Source organism: Oryzias latipes, chromosome 18 (assembly GCF_053564925.1).
Source record: "Oryzias latipes strain Hd-rR chromosome 18, Olatipes_Hd-rR_3.1".
In the NCBI taxonomy this organism is placed as follows: Eukaryota; Metazoa; Chordata; class Actinopteri; order Beloniformes; family Adrianichthyidae; genus Oryzias; species Oryzias latipes.
This window is the reverse complement of record NC_136254.1, coordinates 16,453,353-16,471,650: the sequence shown is the minus strand read 5'-3', so window position 1 is coordinate 16,471,650 and position 18,298 is coordinate 16,453,353. Positions and strand designations below refer to the sequence as shown.

General features: G+C 44.2%; 1 protein-coding gene across 1 annotated transcript; it reads left to right on the top strand.

Annotated features, from left to right (window-relative positions):
- Window positions 1–2,340: 2,340 nt before the first annotated feature.
- mfap3l (microfibril associated protein 3 like) lies at window positions 2,341–16,522 on the top strand. Its single transcript, XM_004079926.5, has 3 exons — window positions 2,341–2,496; window positions 3,385–3,793; window positions 14,706–16,522. The coding sequence occupies exons 2-3, from the start codon at window positions 3,469–3,471 to the stop codon at window positions 15,611–15,613; spliced, it is 1,233 nt and encodes a 410-aa protein (XP_004079974.1). The 5' UTR covers window positions 2,341–2,496; window positions 3,385–3,468; the 3' UTR covers window positions 15,614–16,522.
- The last annotated feature ends 1,776 nt before the right edge of the window (window positions 16,523–18,298 follow it).

Here is an 18,298-nt window from a genome sequence, read left to right as displayed (position 1 = left end):
AGGTGACAGTGGTGCCCGTTGTAATTGGAGCACTCGGAGCAATCACCCCCAAACTGGAGGAGTGGCTACAGCAGATTGCTGTGGAAGCACAAAGTACAGATTGGTTGTCATATGATATCCACTCCAGCTCATGCTGGAGATTTTCTTGAGCGTGTAGACGTAATATAACTGCCCAGGAGATTACCCAAAACGCACACAAAGGAAGTTTTCTAACCCATCCATGTATTTTCCAAACCGGTTTAATCCCTGTTAGGTTCACGGCACGGGGTTCCTGGAGCCTATCTGAACCACTGCTGAGTGAAGACACTGTACACTACGGACAGGTTACCAGTCTGTTACAGGGACACACACTCACTTTCACACCTAAGGGACAGTTTAGAATGATCAATTTACCTTTAAAGCAGGTGTTTGGACTGTGGAGGAGAGCTCACCACTGTGCTGCCCCGGTTTTTCTAACCGATATTAAAATAACAAGAATCCGAACATCATAACATAAATCATCTGCTGGCTTATTTCGACTGCGACGAACTGAGCAGCAAAATGAGGACAGCAGAAAATGTATTCATAATTTTTATTAAATGTTCTCAATAAAGTAGAACATATACAAAGTGGACCCTAAAAAGAGATGAGACTCTTTAAAAAATGTACACAAAAAGATGAATATAAATGCATCACAACCACAGATATAGGACTCAAGTAATAAACAGTTAGATTATTGACTTTTGTTATATTTATGACCAAAAAAACACTCAAATCATGTAGAAGATAAGAAAAAAACGTAAGAGTTTAGAACTGTAAGGCCTTTATCCACCCACAGTCTGTGAAATGACAGTGATCTACATTTCAACCCCCACATGACAGTTTAACAATATCAGTACATAAAAACAAAATTACGATTTTCACCACCTAGAGCCAAGAATAAAAGTTTGTATTTGTGGTGAAAATACGCTGCAAATCTTACTTTTCCCTGTCCAAACTGGCATCTGATTTAAAATTTAACAGCTGGATAACGCCAGTGTTGTTTGCACTTTTCTTTGCACCTTTAATGTTTGGTTGGGCTGTGAGGGGCTGTAAGCCAGCAAAAGTGCCTGTTATTCATTCGTTGCATCTGAATGGAAAATGCTAACTAGGTTTTGAAAGGTCTTGCTGAGGATTCTGAGTCAAAGGTTAAGCTCTATAACTTTACTGGGATCTCTCTTGTTACATGTGATTCTGGAAATACAGATCTTTAAAAAAGAACTTGGTCTTGGTTCACAGGAACTCTTATACTTTTGCTGTTTTATTTTCCTTCTGGAACCCTTTTGGAGTGGACATTTCCAGTCCATTTTCATTGCACAGTGAATGTCTTCCTACTAAACTTCATTTATTCACTGGGAAACTGTCCCAACAAAACCAGATTTCATGGGATTTCAAAGAGACATTAAGTTAGAGTGTATGTTCAAAAAAGTAATGATTGGGTAGCTCGGTTGGTAAGGTGGGAAGCTACCATGCAGGAAACCAGGGTTTGATTCCCGGAGGGGACTGAGCAATGGTACTGGGGGCAATTACCATATCAATGGCGAGCAGTTAACATCACCCAGTGAGGGTCCTTAGGCAAGGCCCTTAACGCTACTGCCTCCCGAGCGTGGTTTCGGCTGCAGCTCACCGCTCCCCAAGGGGATGGGTCAAATGCAGAGAAAGAATTTCCCTTCGTGGGATAAAATACAGTGTATAATGTGTAATTAGTATTTTCCTTTAGGATGTATTTATCTCATATTTCATTTTGATGGGCACAGAGCAAGTACCTGTAACATACTTGTTCAGATATAAATTAAGACATTTTAGCATAGTTAGTATTCAACTTCATCCATACTGCCTCACTTTAATAGACTACTTGTAGCACCCTCAAACTATATTTTGTTCTATTGTAAAAGAGTCCCTGTGGTCTTTTATTTCTGATTATGACATTTTTTAACCTAAATCAAACGTGTGTTTCGTTTTTTATGACATTTTTTTGCAGTGGCAGGAATTCATCAGCAACAAAAATTGCGAGCAACATCAGAGCTATCCAGCTGGACGAGGAAAAGGAAAATGTTTATGTATGTATTTGTCTACAAGTGAATGCATCAGAATGGAGCGGAGGAGGGAGACTTTGGCCCACCCATTTAGGTGCTGCATCACCACTGAGAGCTTTTACGACATGGCGGGTTTGATCTGCTCCATCACAATTTAAATAAAAAATACTAATCTTGAAATGTTATCCTTTATCATCAGAATTTAAATTAAAATTGAACACATAGTTGTAAATTGGGGTTTTAAATTAGATATTTCTGAGTACGCCCTTCCTCCGCTCGTAATTATGACGTAGTCCAAAAAAAGCCGGACGGCGTTTCTTCCCATCACGCAGGCAGCGGGAGGGGGAGGATGTGGATGCCAGGGGAGGATTAGAACAGCAGCAGGCACTAGCTGAGGGGCTTTAGGGCAAATAAGAGGTAGTCCATGAAGACAGACCCTCATGTAAGTATATAAATATGCTAATATTTAGTCATTTTACCGGGTAACAAAAGTTAGCTGGTTAATTGAGCAGGTTTACCTTGGGTTGTTGACGGCTGAGTTGTTGGCCACAGGCTGGAAATATGCGAATATGTCTGTTCTCTTGTTTTTACACATACTGTATTGTATTTTTAGATAACGTTTTGTCAGTTTATTTCAAAACTACCTCGGCTCAGTCAAACAAGCTTTGTGCGACCCTTCTCGAAAGCTCCGTCCTATTAACCAGCACATAGTCATATCCCACGCCCTTTTGTTTTTAAGCTTTATAACGGTTAAAAATAAATAAATAAAAACATCCACAATGTATATTAGAAATTATATTTGGGCAATATTTTCGTTTAATATGAAGTGCGCTTGCCATCTAGCCCCAAATCTCCCTTCGAATATCTACGTCAACCCGGTGAACCAGGACGTAGACGGAGCCCACTCTCTGCTCCGTTATGTGACTGCAACGCTTTTTCATTTCGGTAGAGCCTCTGTACAGAAAGAAATACGCTTTTCCCCTAAATGCGAGGTTTCTTGTAATTATGTTTAACAAAATAATAATAAAAAAATCGATAACCACCGATTTCTGAAGAGGACCAAATGTTTTAAAGCTGTTCTTATTGAACGCCTAATTGATTGTGTTAGCTTAGCAGAAGGATACAAACCGTAACCTCTAGAAGAGCCACAACTGCACAAATGTGAGTCATACTTTTAGGATTTTGGCCCATTTGTAAAAAGATGTAGAAAGCACGTGATTTTAACTATTGTTTTCTTTTTAGATATTTAAATGTTGGTTTAGTCTCCTTTAAATGATTGTTTCAGTTTGTTTCATACTAATCTTCTTCTTTTTTGTTATTGTTGCTACAGTGAGATGATTCACATCACAGAGCTGAAAGCCATATTGCCTTCCATCATCAAAAAGAGATACCCAGACTGCAGGATGGAGGAGGAATGACACAGTCTTTTGCAGCGGGGGATGACACGCTGACAGTCAGTTTTGAGAAAATGCCGGGCTTCTTCGCATACATCTTGGTGGTGCTGCTGCCTCTTGTTGCTTCTTTCACCCCCGGGGCCTTATTGGTGGACACAGACGGAAACCTAACAGAAAATAGCAACGTCACAGATGGTGGATATGTCCCTGCTTTGTTCAGTAAAGTGAGTCAGATCATTGCCCGCGAGGGGACCTGTGCACTGATTGATTGCAACATCACCGGAGACCCAGCTCCCAGCGTTCAGTGGTTCAACTCCCATGGGGAGCTCCTGGACACATCAAATGGTGAGAAGCCCTCTGGAGTCACTTACAATTACCATATTTTACAGACTATAAATCGCATCGGAGCATAGCAGCTAAAAATAACGCATAATAAAAAAGAAAAAAAAAATTGTATACAAGTTGAACTGGAGTATAGTTCGCAATTTTGGGGGAAAAGTGCAATGCTTCTGAACAAATCTGCCAAGCCCAGCATAACGCTGTGTTCATATACCAAACACAATTCATACATCAAATCTTCGTTCACTGCCATTTTTTCATCAATTTCTATGCCCAGTGCTTGTCCAAAAATGTGTTTGTAAGCTAGACGCTCCCGTTGCATTTTCTCTGTAAATTTCAATTCCATCGCAGGAAGACATCGATGATGTTGAGAGATCAGGTTTATTTATTCCAAAGAGCTCTACAAAAGCGTCGGTAAACGCATCTCCATGGCTGGGTTCATGAGATCACTTAGTCTTTTAATTAGGTTACTGCAGGACCTACTTCTGAATGTTGGTGCTTTCAGTAGTACTTCCTTGTCTCTGTGACACCGTTTTATGACTTGCTGTACTTCATTAATCCAAGGAGGGAAAAAATAAAAACAAAAAATTATTATATTGATGTAAATTATAAAAACATAAAGTTCGGGGGAGGATGATTAGATTCTCTTTCATGTTTGTTTTGGACAGCTTTTCTTCCTCTGCATTCCTCGAAGTACCAAATACTGATACAAGTACCTACAGGGGCCTCTAGTGTGAAACAAGCGCTAAAGGGCAACCTTTAGTCCTTTAGCGCTTGTTTGAGATCAGCCAGGCAAACGCAGCGCTGTGCAAATCATCTGGTGCGCGGTGTATGTTGTTTGTTTTTTTTGCTCCAACGTCACATGTCAGTTATCATGACAATATCACGGGAAAGAGGCGGGTGGAAGGCGCCTACCCAGGAGAACGCATTTGGAAATTTGTTACTGCTCTGGCTGCAAGCTGCCTTGATCACTACAAAACAATGCATTGTGGGAAACTGTGTCCTTACTGTAGTTTAAAGCAGTGTTTTTCAACCTTTTTTGAGCCACGGCACACTTTAACCTTGACAAAAATCCCGCGGCACACCAGCATCCAAAAAAAAAAAAAAAACAAAGATTCATGGTCTGTATTGATCGACAGCGCCGCCCCCCCCCCCCCCCCCCCCCTGCAATCTCACGTGCATTTTTGTGATAATTGTGGCCGGAAAAGCAGGAAGTTGCGGCTGTTTTTTCTAAGAGATGAAATGAAAGTTAAATTTGAAAATTTAGAAACTGTTTGTTTGTTGTGGTTTCAAGGCGTTTCGCAAGGACAACTCATTGTGCGCTGGGACACTGGCCCTTTAAGCCAATGCATCATGGGAGATGTAGTGTGAAAACTGCCGAAAACTTGCAGAAAGACTCGCGTCTCTGAGCTTCATTGTATTGTCCACTTGTTTCACGGTCTGACACCGGACTCTGTGGAAAGCTACACCGCTAAAGAAGAGCTTTAGCTGGCATTTTTGTTAGAACTGAGCGACTTTATCAGCAGAATTAAGAACAAGGAAGTGAAGACTTTAAGCACTTCTTATTGGTCAGACTGATGACATGTGATTAAGCCTTCAAGAATGATTGGTGGAGACAGTTAAAGGGACGGGACTTTTCCGCAAACTGTCATAGCTGCAGGGAAATCGCGGTAGCGTCATTCTTATCAAAATTTCTTTAATAGAATTAAATAAACACAAAGAAAAAGTAATTTTAAGATCTTTTATATTCCTAACTACTCAGTGTTTTATCCGGGCCTGTTTGGATGAACAAAGAGCTGATATCCTGGAGATGGGAAATGTTTTTAGATCAGTGAATGATTAATGAGGGCAATTTCTCCACGGCACACTTGACCATCTCCCACGGCACACTAGTGTGCCGCGGCACACTGGTTGAAAAACACTGGTTTAAAGTGATGCTAAACAGAGACAGCTGGCACTCAATAACGGAAATCTGCATATTTTGTAACTCTTTGCAAATAGTAATTCACTGATGCAAAAAGAACATATACTTCTTTTTTTTTTTACAAATGATAACTGAAATCAACATCACTAAGATTACTTTATCATTAGAAATTGTTTTACTAGAAATATTAAATTCCTTAATTTTTTCCACTGATAATCATTTTGGTTTGAATGCTAAACATCAGACAGACATTTGCATTCATGCAACAAAAGGAACTCATAAGGCATCACAAATTATTTGTGGTTGTATGTTTCAATGTTGCCTGAATAAGTTAACTTCCATTTCAGTTAACATTAAACATTAAAAGGGTCACGAGCTGCTAATCTGTTGTCCCCGGACAGATGTTAAAATTGTCTACCTTAAAACCTGAAAAGAACAATTAAAAACCTTTGAAAATTTCTATAAAAATGATATACAAGAAAAATGCAATTAAAAGACGATGAAAATATAAAATACCTATTGATTAAAATAATAGGCTTCATACATTACAAAACATTAAAATTAATATAAAGACATAATGGAACTGATCATACTAAGGGGGAGAGGAATATTAATATTCACTGAATGTAAAGGACAACTCCAACTTCCTGTCCTTGTTCAGTCTCGCTGCAACAGCTCAGCGTTCGCCTTCATCTCAGGCGCCTTTCCCCCACCTGCAGCCTGCAGCTGCCTGGTCTTGCCAACGATTCAGGCTGGTGCATCCAAGCATGCCGACAAAAATATGTATGTTGACAATTCAATTTGCAGTTCAGACTTGGAATATGAAAATACATTTTGCAATGTAGAATACTAGTCAATACTAGTTTGTTTTAAAGATCGGCCCAGCTCCTCCTCTAACGAAAGGAGGTGGTGGTTTGTTTTTAAGATCTGCTGAAACCTGCCATCAGGAAGTGTGGTGGCGATGTTGTTATCATGACCTACAAACCTAGAACTGTGTCTTTGGAGTCTCATTACTCTCGGTGGAGGACAGTTTTTGAGGATTTATGAACCTCAGCTCCCAGCAATATTTGAGTTTTATTTCTTCCAAATTTGATTCTTGTTTTGGGCTGTGTATTAGTGGTATGGTGTGATTAGGTAGGAGGGAGATAAAATTAGAAATGTTGCTCTCTGCTTGAAACGGATTGGGGTGGGTGGGGGTTCAGTAAGTCTGCTATTCTTCCATTTCCTGACTGCCCAATCATCTTCTCCTGAGGGCATCAATATGGGGCAATTGTTTTTTGGTAATGTAGCATGAGGCAAAAAAATAATATAAGTATGGGTGAAGCTGCACTGTTCCAAACTCTGATATGGGCCTATTTGAATTTCCTCTCAGTATTGGGAACAGAGGAGTGGATGTAAATGCCCACTCAGGATTCTAAGAATGAAGGTCATTGACTGGAACAGGTTGCAAATATTTAAACTTTTCTGCGTTGCCTCTGTTGATTTTTCTTGTCTTTGTGTATTGAAAGCAAATAGATTTCTGCTGCAGATGGAGATGAGATTTAGAGAAAAATATGCTTATGGGAAAAGTAGGAAACACAACTCTAGCTTTATTAATAAATCAGGATGAGAAAAAAATCAGTATAAAACTAAATACTGTATTTTCACGACCATAAGGCGCACTTAAAAGTCGTACATTTTCTCCAAAATGTACGTTGCACTCTATGATGCACTGCGCCTAATGTGTTGTTGCATGACTTCGGTAAAGAGAATGCAGGAGAAGACAGCATGAGAACGGTAAGGAGTGAAGTGAGGACGTGAAAGAAGACTCACCCCCGAATAGTACAAAAGTGCAGGTATGTGAATTATGCAGAACATCATTTTGGTGCCTACGTGGGCAATGACAGTGGCACCTGAAGGGGCATGATTGGTAGGAATGGCCCCCCTGATCTGAACCTGAATGGTGTTTTGTTATTGGACTTCTGTGCTCCTCATAATTTTTCCATAACGAACACCATGTTCGAGCACAAGGGTGTCCATCAATACACCTGACATCAGGACACCCTAGTCAGGAGGTCAATGATTGACTTTGGACTTGGAAGACCCAAACGCACTGTGAGGGTCTCCTGGGAACGTCTGGCTGAGCCCTCCATTAGAGAAGTCTTTAACTCCCACATCAGGGAGAACTTCAAACAGGTACCGAGGGAGGTTGGGGACATTGAGTCCGAGTGGACCATGTTTTCCACTTCCATTGTCTGCTCTGAGCTGTGGTCAGAAGGTCTCTGGTGCCTGTCGCAGCGGTAAACCCCGAACCCGGTGGTGGACACCGAAAGTAAGGGATGCTGTCAAGCTGAAGAAAGAGTCCTACCAGGCCTGGCTGGCTTGTGGGACTCCAGAGGCAGCTGACAGGTATCGGCAGTCTAAGAGAGCCGCGGCCCGGACTGTTTCGGAGGCAAAAACTCGGTCCTGGGAGGAGTTCGGTGAGGCCATGAAGAAGGACTATCGGTTGGCCTCGAAGAAATTCTGGCAAACCATCTGGCGCCTCAGGAGGGGAAAGCATTTCTCTACAGGCACCGTTTTCAGTGCAGGTGGGGGGCTGTTGACTTCGACTGGGGACTCCTCAATCCCACTGACACGCCTTCTTTTGAAGAAGCAGAGAATGAGGACTCTGGGGTGAGGCTGTCTATTACCCAAGCTGAAGTCACTGAGGTAGTCACTGAGGTAGTCAACGAGCTCCTCAGTGGCAAGGCTCCGGGAGTGGAGGAAGTCTGCCCTGAGTACCTCAAGTCTCTGGATGCTGTGGGGAGTGTCTTGGTTCACATGTCTCTGCAGCATCGCGTGGCAGTCGGGAACTGTACCACTGGACTGGCAGACAGGGGTGGTGGTTCCCATCTTTAAGAAGGGGGACCGAAGGGTGTGTTCCAACTATCAGGAACTTACACTCTTCAGCCTCGCTGGGAAAGTCTATGCCAGGGTACTGGAGAGGAGAGTCTGTCCGATAGTCGAACCTCAGATTCAGGAACGACAGTGTGGTTTCCGTCCTGGTCGTGGAACAGTGGACCAGCTGTACACCCTCTTTAGGCTGCTGGAGGGATTGTGGGATTTTGCTCTTCCAGTCCATATGTGTTTTATGGATTTGGATAAGGCGTTTGACTGCGTCCCCCGTGGTGTCACGTGGAGGGTGCTCTGGGAGTATGGGGTCCGGGGAGCCCTACTGAGGGCTGTCCGGTCTCTGTATGACCGGAGTAAGAGTTTGGTACGCATAGCCGGCAGTAAGTCGGTACTGTTCCCGGTTCACGTTGGACTCTGGCAGGGCTGCCCTTTATCACCGGTTCTGTTCATGGTTTTTATGGACAGAATTTCTAGGCGCAGCCAGGGGCCGGAGGGGGTCTGTTTGTAGAGGATGTTGTCCTGTTGGCTTCATCAGGCCGGGACCTCCAGCGTGCATTGGGGCGGTTTAAGGCCGAGTGTGAAGTGGCTGGGATGAGGGTCAGCCCCGATAAATCTGAGGCCATGGTCCTCGACCAGAGAATGGTAGTTTGCCATCTCTCGGTGAGTGGAGTGTCCCTGCCCCAGGTGGAGGAGTTTAAATATCTGGGGGTCTGGTTCACGAGTGAGGGAGGCCGGAGCGTAAGATTGACAGGCGGATAGGAGCAGCGTCTGCAGTTATGCGGTCGCTGTATCGGTCAGTTGTGATGAAGAGAGAGCTGAGCCAAAAAGAAAGCTCTCACTTTACCGGTCGATCTTCATTCCAACACTCACCTATGGTCATGAGCTATGGGTCATGACCGAAAGAACGAGGTCCCAAATACAAGCGGCTGAAATGCGCTTCCTCCGTAGGGTGGCTGGTGCTCCCTTAGAGATAAGGTGAGAAGCTCGGTAACCCGTGGAGAGCACGGAGTAGAACCGTTTCTCCTCCACATCAAAAAGAGCCAGTTGAGGTGGCTTGGGCATTTAGTCCGGATGCCTCCTGGACGCCTCCCTGGAGAGGTGTTCCGGGCATGTCCCACTGGGCGGAAGACCCAGGACACGTTGGAGAGACTGTCTGTCAGCTGACCTGGGAACGTCTTGGGGGTCCCCCCAGAGGAGCTGGAGGAAGGGGCTGGGGCGAGGGAAGTCTGGGCATCTCTTCTTGGACTGCTGTCCCCGCGACCTGGTCCCGGATAAGCGGAGGTAGATGGATATGGATGGATGGAACATCGTTTTGGAAACCCTGAAAAGGCTACCTGCAAAGATACACGCTTATGAAATACAGTTTAAACTACAAGCTATCGGCTACGCGGAGGAACATGGGAATCAAGTAGTGGCAAAAGAATTCCAGATTAATTCATCCATGGTTCACAAGTGGAGGAAGCTGGAAAACGAACTCCGACAAGTGGAGAAGACTGAGCTGAGTTCCCGTGGAAACAAGGCGAGGTGGAGTCGGGTTGCAAGACCGACTTGAGCCTCTGAGATACTGTGTGGGTTTTTAAGTCCAGCTGGATCCTTAGTGGAGTGTTGTATTGATCCTTTTACTGAAGCAGAATCTACGGCTATTATTGGAGCAGACGTTTGTTTTGCTATTAAAAGCCTTCACTAACTTAATTGGAAGAACTAAAACAAATGGGTTGAAAGTATTCGGCCCCCTTGAACTTTTCAAACTTTTGCCACATTTCAGGCATCAAACAAAGATATAAAACTGTAAATCTTTGTGAAGAATCAACAAGGAGGACGCAATCATGGAGTAGAACGAACGCAAAATGTTATGTTTGGCGTAAAAAGCAACACAGCTCATCACCCTGAACATACCTTCTCCACTGTCAAACATGGTGGGAAGATGGATGGAGCCAAATACAGGAGCATTCTGGAAGAAAACCTGATGGAGTCTGCGAAATACCTGAGACTGGGACAGAGATTTGTCTTCAAACAAGAAAATGATCCAAACCATAAATCTACAATGGACTGGTTCACAAATAAACATATCCAGGTGTTGGAATGGCCAGGTCGAAGTTCAGACCTGAATCCAATCAAGAATCTGTGCAGAGAACTGAAAACTGCTGTTCACAAACACGCTCCATCTAACTTCACTGAGCTCCAGCTGTTTTGCAAGAAGGAATGGACAAAAATTTCAGTCTCTCGATGTGCAAAACTGGTAGAGACATACCTCAAGCAATTTACAGCTGTAATCACAGCAAAAGGTGGCGCTACAAAGTATTAACTTAAGGGGGCTGAATAATTTTGCATGCCCAATTTTTCATTTTTTTATTTGTTAAACAAGTCTGTAATATCCAATAAATTTCATTCCACTTCATGATGTTGACTCACTTGTTTTTGATTCTTCACAAAAAATGACAGTTTTTTATCTTTATATTTGCAGCCTGAAATGTGGCAAAAGGTTGAAAAGTTCAAGGGGGCCGAATATTTTCGCAAAGCACTGCAGCTGGCTGGTTATTCATCATTTAAAGAGTCTACCAGCCTGTCTTTGGTGTCTGCTGTGATTTACATGTTGCTTATTTAGAAGTTATCACTGTAGGAATGTTAGAAAAATTGTATACCGTAAATTCCGGACTACAAAGCGCACCCGATTACAAGCCGCACCCACCCATTTTTACGTGTTTAATTAATTTTATACATACACAAGCCGCGTCAGAGTACAAGCCGCGCATGTGTTAGGCAATATTGTGATCCTGACAGATCACGGCCAGCATCCCAGAGTGAGTGCAGTTCATTAGTATGTTGTGGGTGTAGCCAGCTTTGCCTCTGACCCATGCATTTGAGTGTATCGACATCTGTCAAACAGCATGGACCTGTATTCTGTTCACAAGTTCCTCAGTTATGGTATTTTTATTTCATTCTTTTTTTTTTTTACTTATTGACAATCTAGGTATCATACATAAAATTACAAACAGTAACCATATAATCAACATTACATCCCTCAGTTATGATGAGGAAATTTACATCCGCGATTTCACATTTCCCATGAGTCTTAGGGGCTAAAGGCGGGGCCAACGCCCGGCTCGCCATACTGTTGTATGTGTTTAAGAATGAGCAAGTATCAGCAGTGCATGGAGGGGTGAACGGGTAAAGCTCTCCTTCCGCTTGTGTCGCGGCAGCGTTATGGGATTAACAGGGCTGGTTAAAAAACACACCGGTAAAATACCCTACCAACATCCCTGGTTAAATCCTGCCTTCCTTCTCTTCTTCCTTTCATTTGTGCCATTATTCACTCCTCATTGACATCAGGTATTGTCCCCTCACTCCTCAAGATCGCTGCCGTCAGACCCATCCTAAAAAAACCCGGCTCAGACCCCAATTCCTTTCATAATCTTCGTCCTATTTCTAACCTCCCCTTCATTTCAAAAATTCTTGAAAAAATAGTCGCCTCCCAACTTTCCCATCATCTCACCCAAAATGATCTTTTTGAACCCTTTCAATCTGGTTTCCGTCCCCTTCATAGCACAGAAACTGCCCTACTAAAAATCACCAATGACCTTCTCCTTGCAGCTGATTCTGGACTCTTCACCATCCTCATCCTCCTCGACTTGAGCGCAGCATTTGACACCATATCTCACTCCATCCTTCTCCACAGACTTTCAGCCCTCGGTATCGAGTCCACCCCCCTCCGCTGGTTTCATTCTTATTTTTCAAGCCGCACTCAGTTTATTCAACTGAATTCTTTCAAATCCCAACCCTCACTCATTTCATCTGGTGTTCCTCAAGGTTCTGTTCTCGGTCCCCTCCTCTTCATTACCTACCTGCTACCCCTTGGCAATATATTTCGTAAATTCAATATTGATTTTCATTGTTTCGCGGATGACACTCAGCTCTATCTGTCCAGTAAACCCAACTCTTGTATTCCACCTGCCTCCCTCTCCTCCTGCCTGTCTGAAATAAAAACCTGGTTCACCCTAAACTTCCTCAAACTTAACAGTGATAAAACCGAATTACTCCTCGTAGGTTCCAAATCCACCCTTTCCAAAATTCCTAATTTTAACATTTCCATCGATTCCTCTCCAGTTTTCCCCTCCCCTCAAGTAAAGAGTCTGGGTGTCATCCTTGATAGTACATTATCATTTCAATCCCACATCAATAGCATTACTCGGTCAGCCTACTATCATTTACGTAATATTAATCGTCTCCGCCCCTCCCTCACCATCCACTCCGCCTCCATTTTAGTTCATAGTCTGGTCACTTCTCGTCTCGACTATTGTAATGCTCTTCTCTATGGTCTTCCCAACAAAACTCTAAATAAGCTTCAATTGGTCCAGAATTCAGCTGCCCGCATCATCACCAGAACCCCCTCCTTCCATCACATCACTCCCGTTCTCCAGCAGTTGCACTGGCTTCCAGTAGCCTTTAGGATTAAGTTCAAGCTCCTTCTCTACACTTTCAAAGCCCTCCATAGCCTGGCTCCCTCCTATCTCTCTAATCTCCTCCATGTTAACACTCCCTCTCGCTCTCTTCGATCTTCTTCCTCCCTTCAGCTCTCTGTCCCTCCGGCCCGTATGGTTACCATGGGGAGCCGTGCCTTCAGTCGCTCTGCTCCCCAACTCTGGAACTCTCTCCCCCCAGACCTCCGTAACACTGACTCCTTTCTGATCTTCAAATCCAGACTCAAAACCTTTCTGTTCAAGCTTGCATTTCCGGAACACAGTTTCTCATTTTCTGTCAGCTGATTTTATTAATGAATCCAATTTATTTATTGTTTTTAACTTGTGATTTTATTGTGTTTTACCTCTAACTTTGTACAGTGACCTTGGGTGTTTTGAAAGGCGCTTTTAAATAAAATGTATTATTATTATTATTAAATACAGCAGCGGCGACTGAAAAGCGCGCGCCTCAGCGCGATACGCGCGCCTCAGTGCGGCGCGTGCGTCAGAATTCAGAAGCCTCTGCACTCCGCTCCCGCCCCGCGCGCTCCTTGTCTCCCCTTCCTATCTACTCCGACACCTCTGGCCAGGGCGGCTTCAAGGAGGAGCACTTCGTCCCCGTTGCGCCGGTGGATGGAGCAAATCGTGTCTGTGCAAAGCAATCGGACTTAATACTGTACGTTTTGTGTATGAGGGGCGGATGCGTTGTTACGTGTGGGAGCCATCAGACTGCCATTGGCCCCGCAGCTCTATAAGAGCAGCAGGAGAAGATGTCTCCAACTCACACGGAGGCTGTGAGCTTTTCAAAGCAAAATTCCGCTTTTACGGTTTCCTTAGAAACCGTAAATGGAGTGTAAATTCACTCCATGCGCTGTTCTCTCCGTCACGCAGCAAACCGGCTTTTCCAAACCCGTTGGTGATGGTGGACTTTTTTACGCTGCTTTTAACGATTGCTTTTAACTTGAAAGCTTCATCATATTGTAGCGGCGATCACGTGCACGTTGGGTCTAATGGCCCCAAAGGATTCTGGGATGCGGCCGGGCATGCGTGTTTCGTTTTGTTGAACCATGACTGAAGTGTCTAAGACCTGAAGCCAAGTCCATGCTGTTTGCCTGCCAAGAGGTGTGTTGAAGAGAAATGCCTTGTGCTTGGAGTTGGATAGAGAGTTCAAACTATTCACTGAGTTCAAAAGTACATACACGGCGGCTGTCAATGAAATCCATAAATTAGCCGAGTCACTGAAAAAGCCGCAGGGCTGTAAGTGCAGGAAAAAAGTAGCGGCTTGTAGTCCGGAAATTACGGTAATTTAGTTTCAGAAAATGTGGGTTAATAAAAATCTTTAACAAATCTTTTAAAAAAGTATTTGTTGGTGCAGATAAGAATGCTCTTTTTACCTGCTTCCTTTTTAAAGCACTGAGAGAATAGCAGAAACAATCTGACAAACACAGAAAAAAACTTTATTTATCTGACTAATCATCTAATGAGATTGGTGCAGAGAAAGTTGCAGACATGTTGCTTTTTTAGCGAGTTGCACACTGGAGCCCAGAATGGGCAGTTTGTCAATTATCAGATCTGAGGATAAAGTATTGTAATTGTAGGTTGCATTACCGTCAGATTCATGGAGTTTTTCAATGTTTATTTATGACAAACATGTCTCTGTCTGCAGGTGGGAAGTGGTGTCTGCAGGACAGCGGGGTCCTCAACATCACCAGCATCAAGTTTGCAGACCGCGGGAAGTACACCTGCATGGCTTCCAACGTTCACGGCAGCTCCAATTGCACCGTGACGCTGCGCGTGGTCTTCACCAGCGGCGACATGGGCGTGTACTACATGGTGGTGTGTTTGGTCACCTTCACCATCATCATGATCCTGAATGTCACACGCCTCTGCATGATGAGCAGTCATTTGAAGAAAACGGAGAAGGTGATCAACGAATTCTTCCGAACCGAAGGTGCCGAGAAGCTGCAGAAGGCCTTTGAGATTGCCAAGAGGATCCCCATCATCACCTCTGCCAAGACGCTGGAGCTCGCCAAAGTGACACAGTTCAAGACCATGGAGTTTGCGCGATACATCGAGGAGCTGGCACGCAGCATCCCCCTGCCGCCACTCATCATGAACTGCCGCACCTTTATGGAGGAGATCCTGGAGGTTGTGGGAGTGGAGGAGATGAGACACACCTTCATCAGGCACGCCCCAGAGTGGCGCCGTGAGGCGGCCGGCAGGTTTGCTTCAATCGCTTCGCGGGACGTCTTCACCCTCTTGCAGTTGAGGGACAGGGAGCGCAGCGAGTCCCCCACCGCCGATTCAGACAACTCCTCCATTCATGAGCAGCCGCAGCACATCGCCATCCAGGCGTCCGTACACCCACCTCTCGCTGTCACAGACTACAGCAGCATCGAGGCCCAAACCCAGCCTGAGTCCTCACCACCTTCTCCTCCTTCCTCCCCTCCACCCCCGTCTCCTCCTCCATTGGAGGAACAGAGTGAGACAGTGGAAGACATGATCCCCAAACAGGCTGAACCGAGGGCGCATAACACTCCGCCCTGCCAGGTTTTCTATGAGAGCCATGTGTGACGGAGTGATGAGCAGCCATCTTTACCCTCTATGCATTTTCACTTGAAAACAAAAATATATTTAATTTTGGAGAAAACGATCCCCTTTTATTTGTCTTTTCTGAAACCCTTCCAATCTTTTCTAGATTGATCCGCTCAGTCTTAAAACTTTTTCAGGCACTTGTTTTCTCACTCTGGACCTGAATGTAAATGGGAGGAGCCAAGCGGATTATCGGTGTAGTGAGTAGAGATTGTATGTGCCCAAAGCGAACCCTGGCACCTGAGAGGTGGGCTGGTCTGTTTCTGTTAAAGAGGCAAGAAAATGATTTCCTTAGTTTGAGGGTTTTTGTGTTTTTCTTTACAAATACGCCCCAGCTTGGTTTCCTTCATTCAAGATTCACATCCAGCTCCTGTCATGACGTCTCTGCTGCTGTTTATACGCTGCGTTCACGTACAGGTGCATGCTGGGGCCAGAATCAACGAAAGGTCACATGATTGTACAATCCTAAACAAGCAAAGCGAGCTAGTGAGTGCAATGCATTTCCTTAATAGACATTTTTAGGTTGATGTGTTTTTCTTTAAGATAGTTAATATTATTAATACCTAGTGTGACGTGCTTTTGTTTCTCAGTAGTTACTTTTTCTAGTTTTGTTTTCTTGGATGTTTTGTGGTTTAAATCCGACTGGTGCCCTGATCCGAGCATTGTCCTGCTTCCGCTGGGGTTTCACAGTTGGCTGCATTCTGCCTGCATGTGCGAGTGTACTCTAAAGGTGTCGTACGTCTTTCTCTGAATCTCTAAACCTACTGTGCTGCTTCCTGTTGCTTTGGCTCAAAGTCCAGTCTGTGGCAGAGAAGAGCTGGATGCTGTTCTGCTTTCACTGCTGCTTTTTTTGTAGTTGAATAAAAGAAAATTGCTGTGCTTTAAGAGAAAGAGGGTGTGTGGACTTTTTTGGTTTGGTTTTTTACTGTTGAATCATTTCAGAACACAACACAGCATGAGGAACCAATGATAGACTCTTAAAGAATCTGGAAAAATATGTTTCTTCCCTCTGATATGTCATGTGGGCCCCTTGCTCTCATGGTAGCTACAGAATTGTAGGTCATTGTTCTGCTGTGACACTAAAGGCACGGAAGGAAAAGGATCTGCTGACACAAACAAGTCAAATGCATTTTCATTTCTGTTTTTAGAGGCTTGCATGGACAATCACCAAAAATGTTTTTTTTTTTTTTTTTACTTTTTCTGTCCAACAGCTGAGCAGACAGATGAGAGCTGAAAGCGTCTTGTGTTGAACATATCTTACTGTTGCAATAGGGGTTATAAAACGTTTGACACACTAGGTGTACGGTACGGTATATATAAACCCCTTTTGTAATTTAGGCTAAACCTTTTTAATCTTACTCGTATCTATAACAGTGTTTTGTTGGACCGGATGGAAAAGAAGGGGAAGAGGAGAGAGGGATGCTGGATGTTTACAATCATTACAGTCCGGTTTATTAACAAGATAAATCCAAAAGAGGGCGGGGCCTGTCCACACACACACCCCCAAATGCTGCAAACATACCTGTTGGCTCCAAAAATTCCCACATACAAAACATGTGAACATGTACACAATACAACTGATGTTCACACACGCATACTTATGCATTCGCACCAACCCATGTGAAATATTTCATTTGATCACTCAAACTATTTGTTCAAAGGTGAGATAACACATGCGCTCCTGTGAGTCTTTATGTTCTAAAGTGGATGCGGAGCCGCCATCAGTGTATGAATGTGTGTGTAAATGTGTGTGTGACAGGGTGAATGGGTCTGTGACTGTAAAGCGCTTTGTCCTTGTAGGAAGAAAGGCGCTATACAAGTATACACCATTTACCATGATGGAATGTAAAAAGGAGTGAGAGTACCCAGCCATCCCCACACCAAAACCCCTGCCGCTGCAGCCAGGACCCCCCCCCCCAAAAAAAAAAAAAAAAAAAAAACAACACCCGCACTGCAGCAGATAGAGAACAACCACCCGCTGGGCATTTACATCCGCCAGGGACAGCAGGACCGCCACAGGGGCCCCCAAAGCCTGGGGGGAAAGAGACTGTAACCCCCAGCCCAACCAGGAGGGCACCCCCCCCCCCCCCCCCCCCCAGACAAGCAACCCACCACCACCCAGAAGTTCTGGGCATCCCCCCACCCCAACCCCCTCAAGGGAGACCTGCCCTGCGCTTCAGACAACCGCCCACACAGTCCACGGTTGGTCCAGTTGAGAGCAAGTCAGGGGCCAGCCACCCCTGTCCAGGAGGAAGACGCCCCAGAGTGGTACACTTCAGCCCAAAACCCTGAGGTCCACAAACACAAACCTTTGAAATATTCAAAAAACAGCAATAAAAGGAGATCTTACCGTAAAACTGTTGCATCTATTTTTCGAAATCCCCTTCCTGTATTGCTACATCAGCTCAACTGTGTTAAGAGCTTTAAAATCCAGGTCAGGATATTTCTGCTCAGAAAAGCTTTTCTGATCTTAGCCTAAACGTAATTTGAATGTTTATCCTCCCTTTTAGTGTATTCACTTTGGGATTTTATTCAAGTGCTATATGAATACACATGGGTGCTATAAAAGTCTACTTTGGTGATTTTAAAATTTAACCTCAGACTAACCCTTGTGCTATCCTATGTCACCACCCTTACATTCACGTGATCTCCCTACCTGGACAAAGG

Excerpts from the sequence above, each read along its gene's own strand:
- mfap3l (XM_004079926.5), top strand. The coding sequence starts at position 3,469 with ATGACACAGTCTTTTGCAGCGGGGGATGACACGCTGACAGTCAGTTTT. Across the intron at positions 3,794-14,705 it reads GCTCCTGGACACATCAAATG|GTGGGAAGTGGTGTCTGCAG; the intron begins GTGAGAAGCCCT and ends CTCTGTCTGCAG.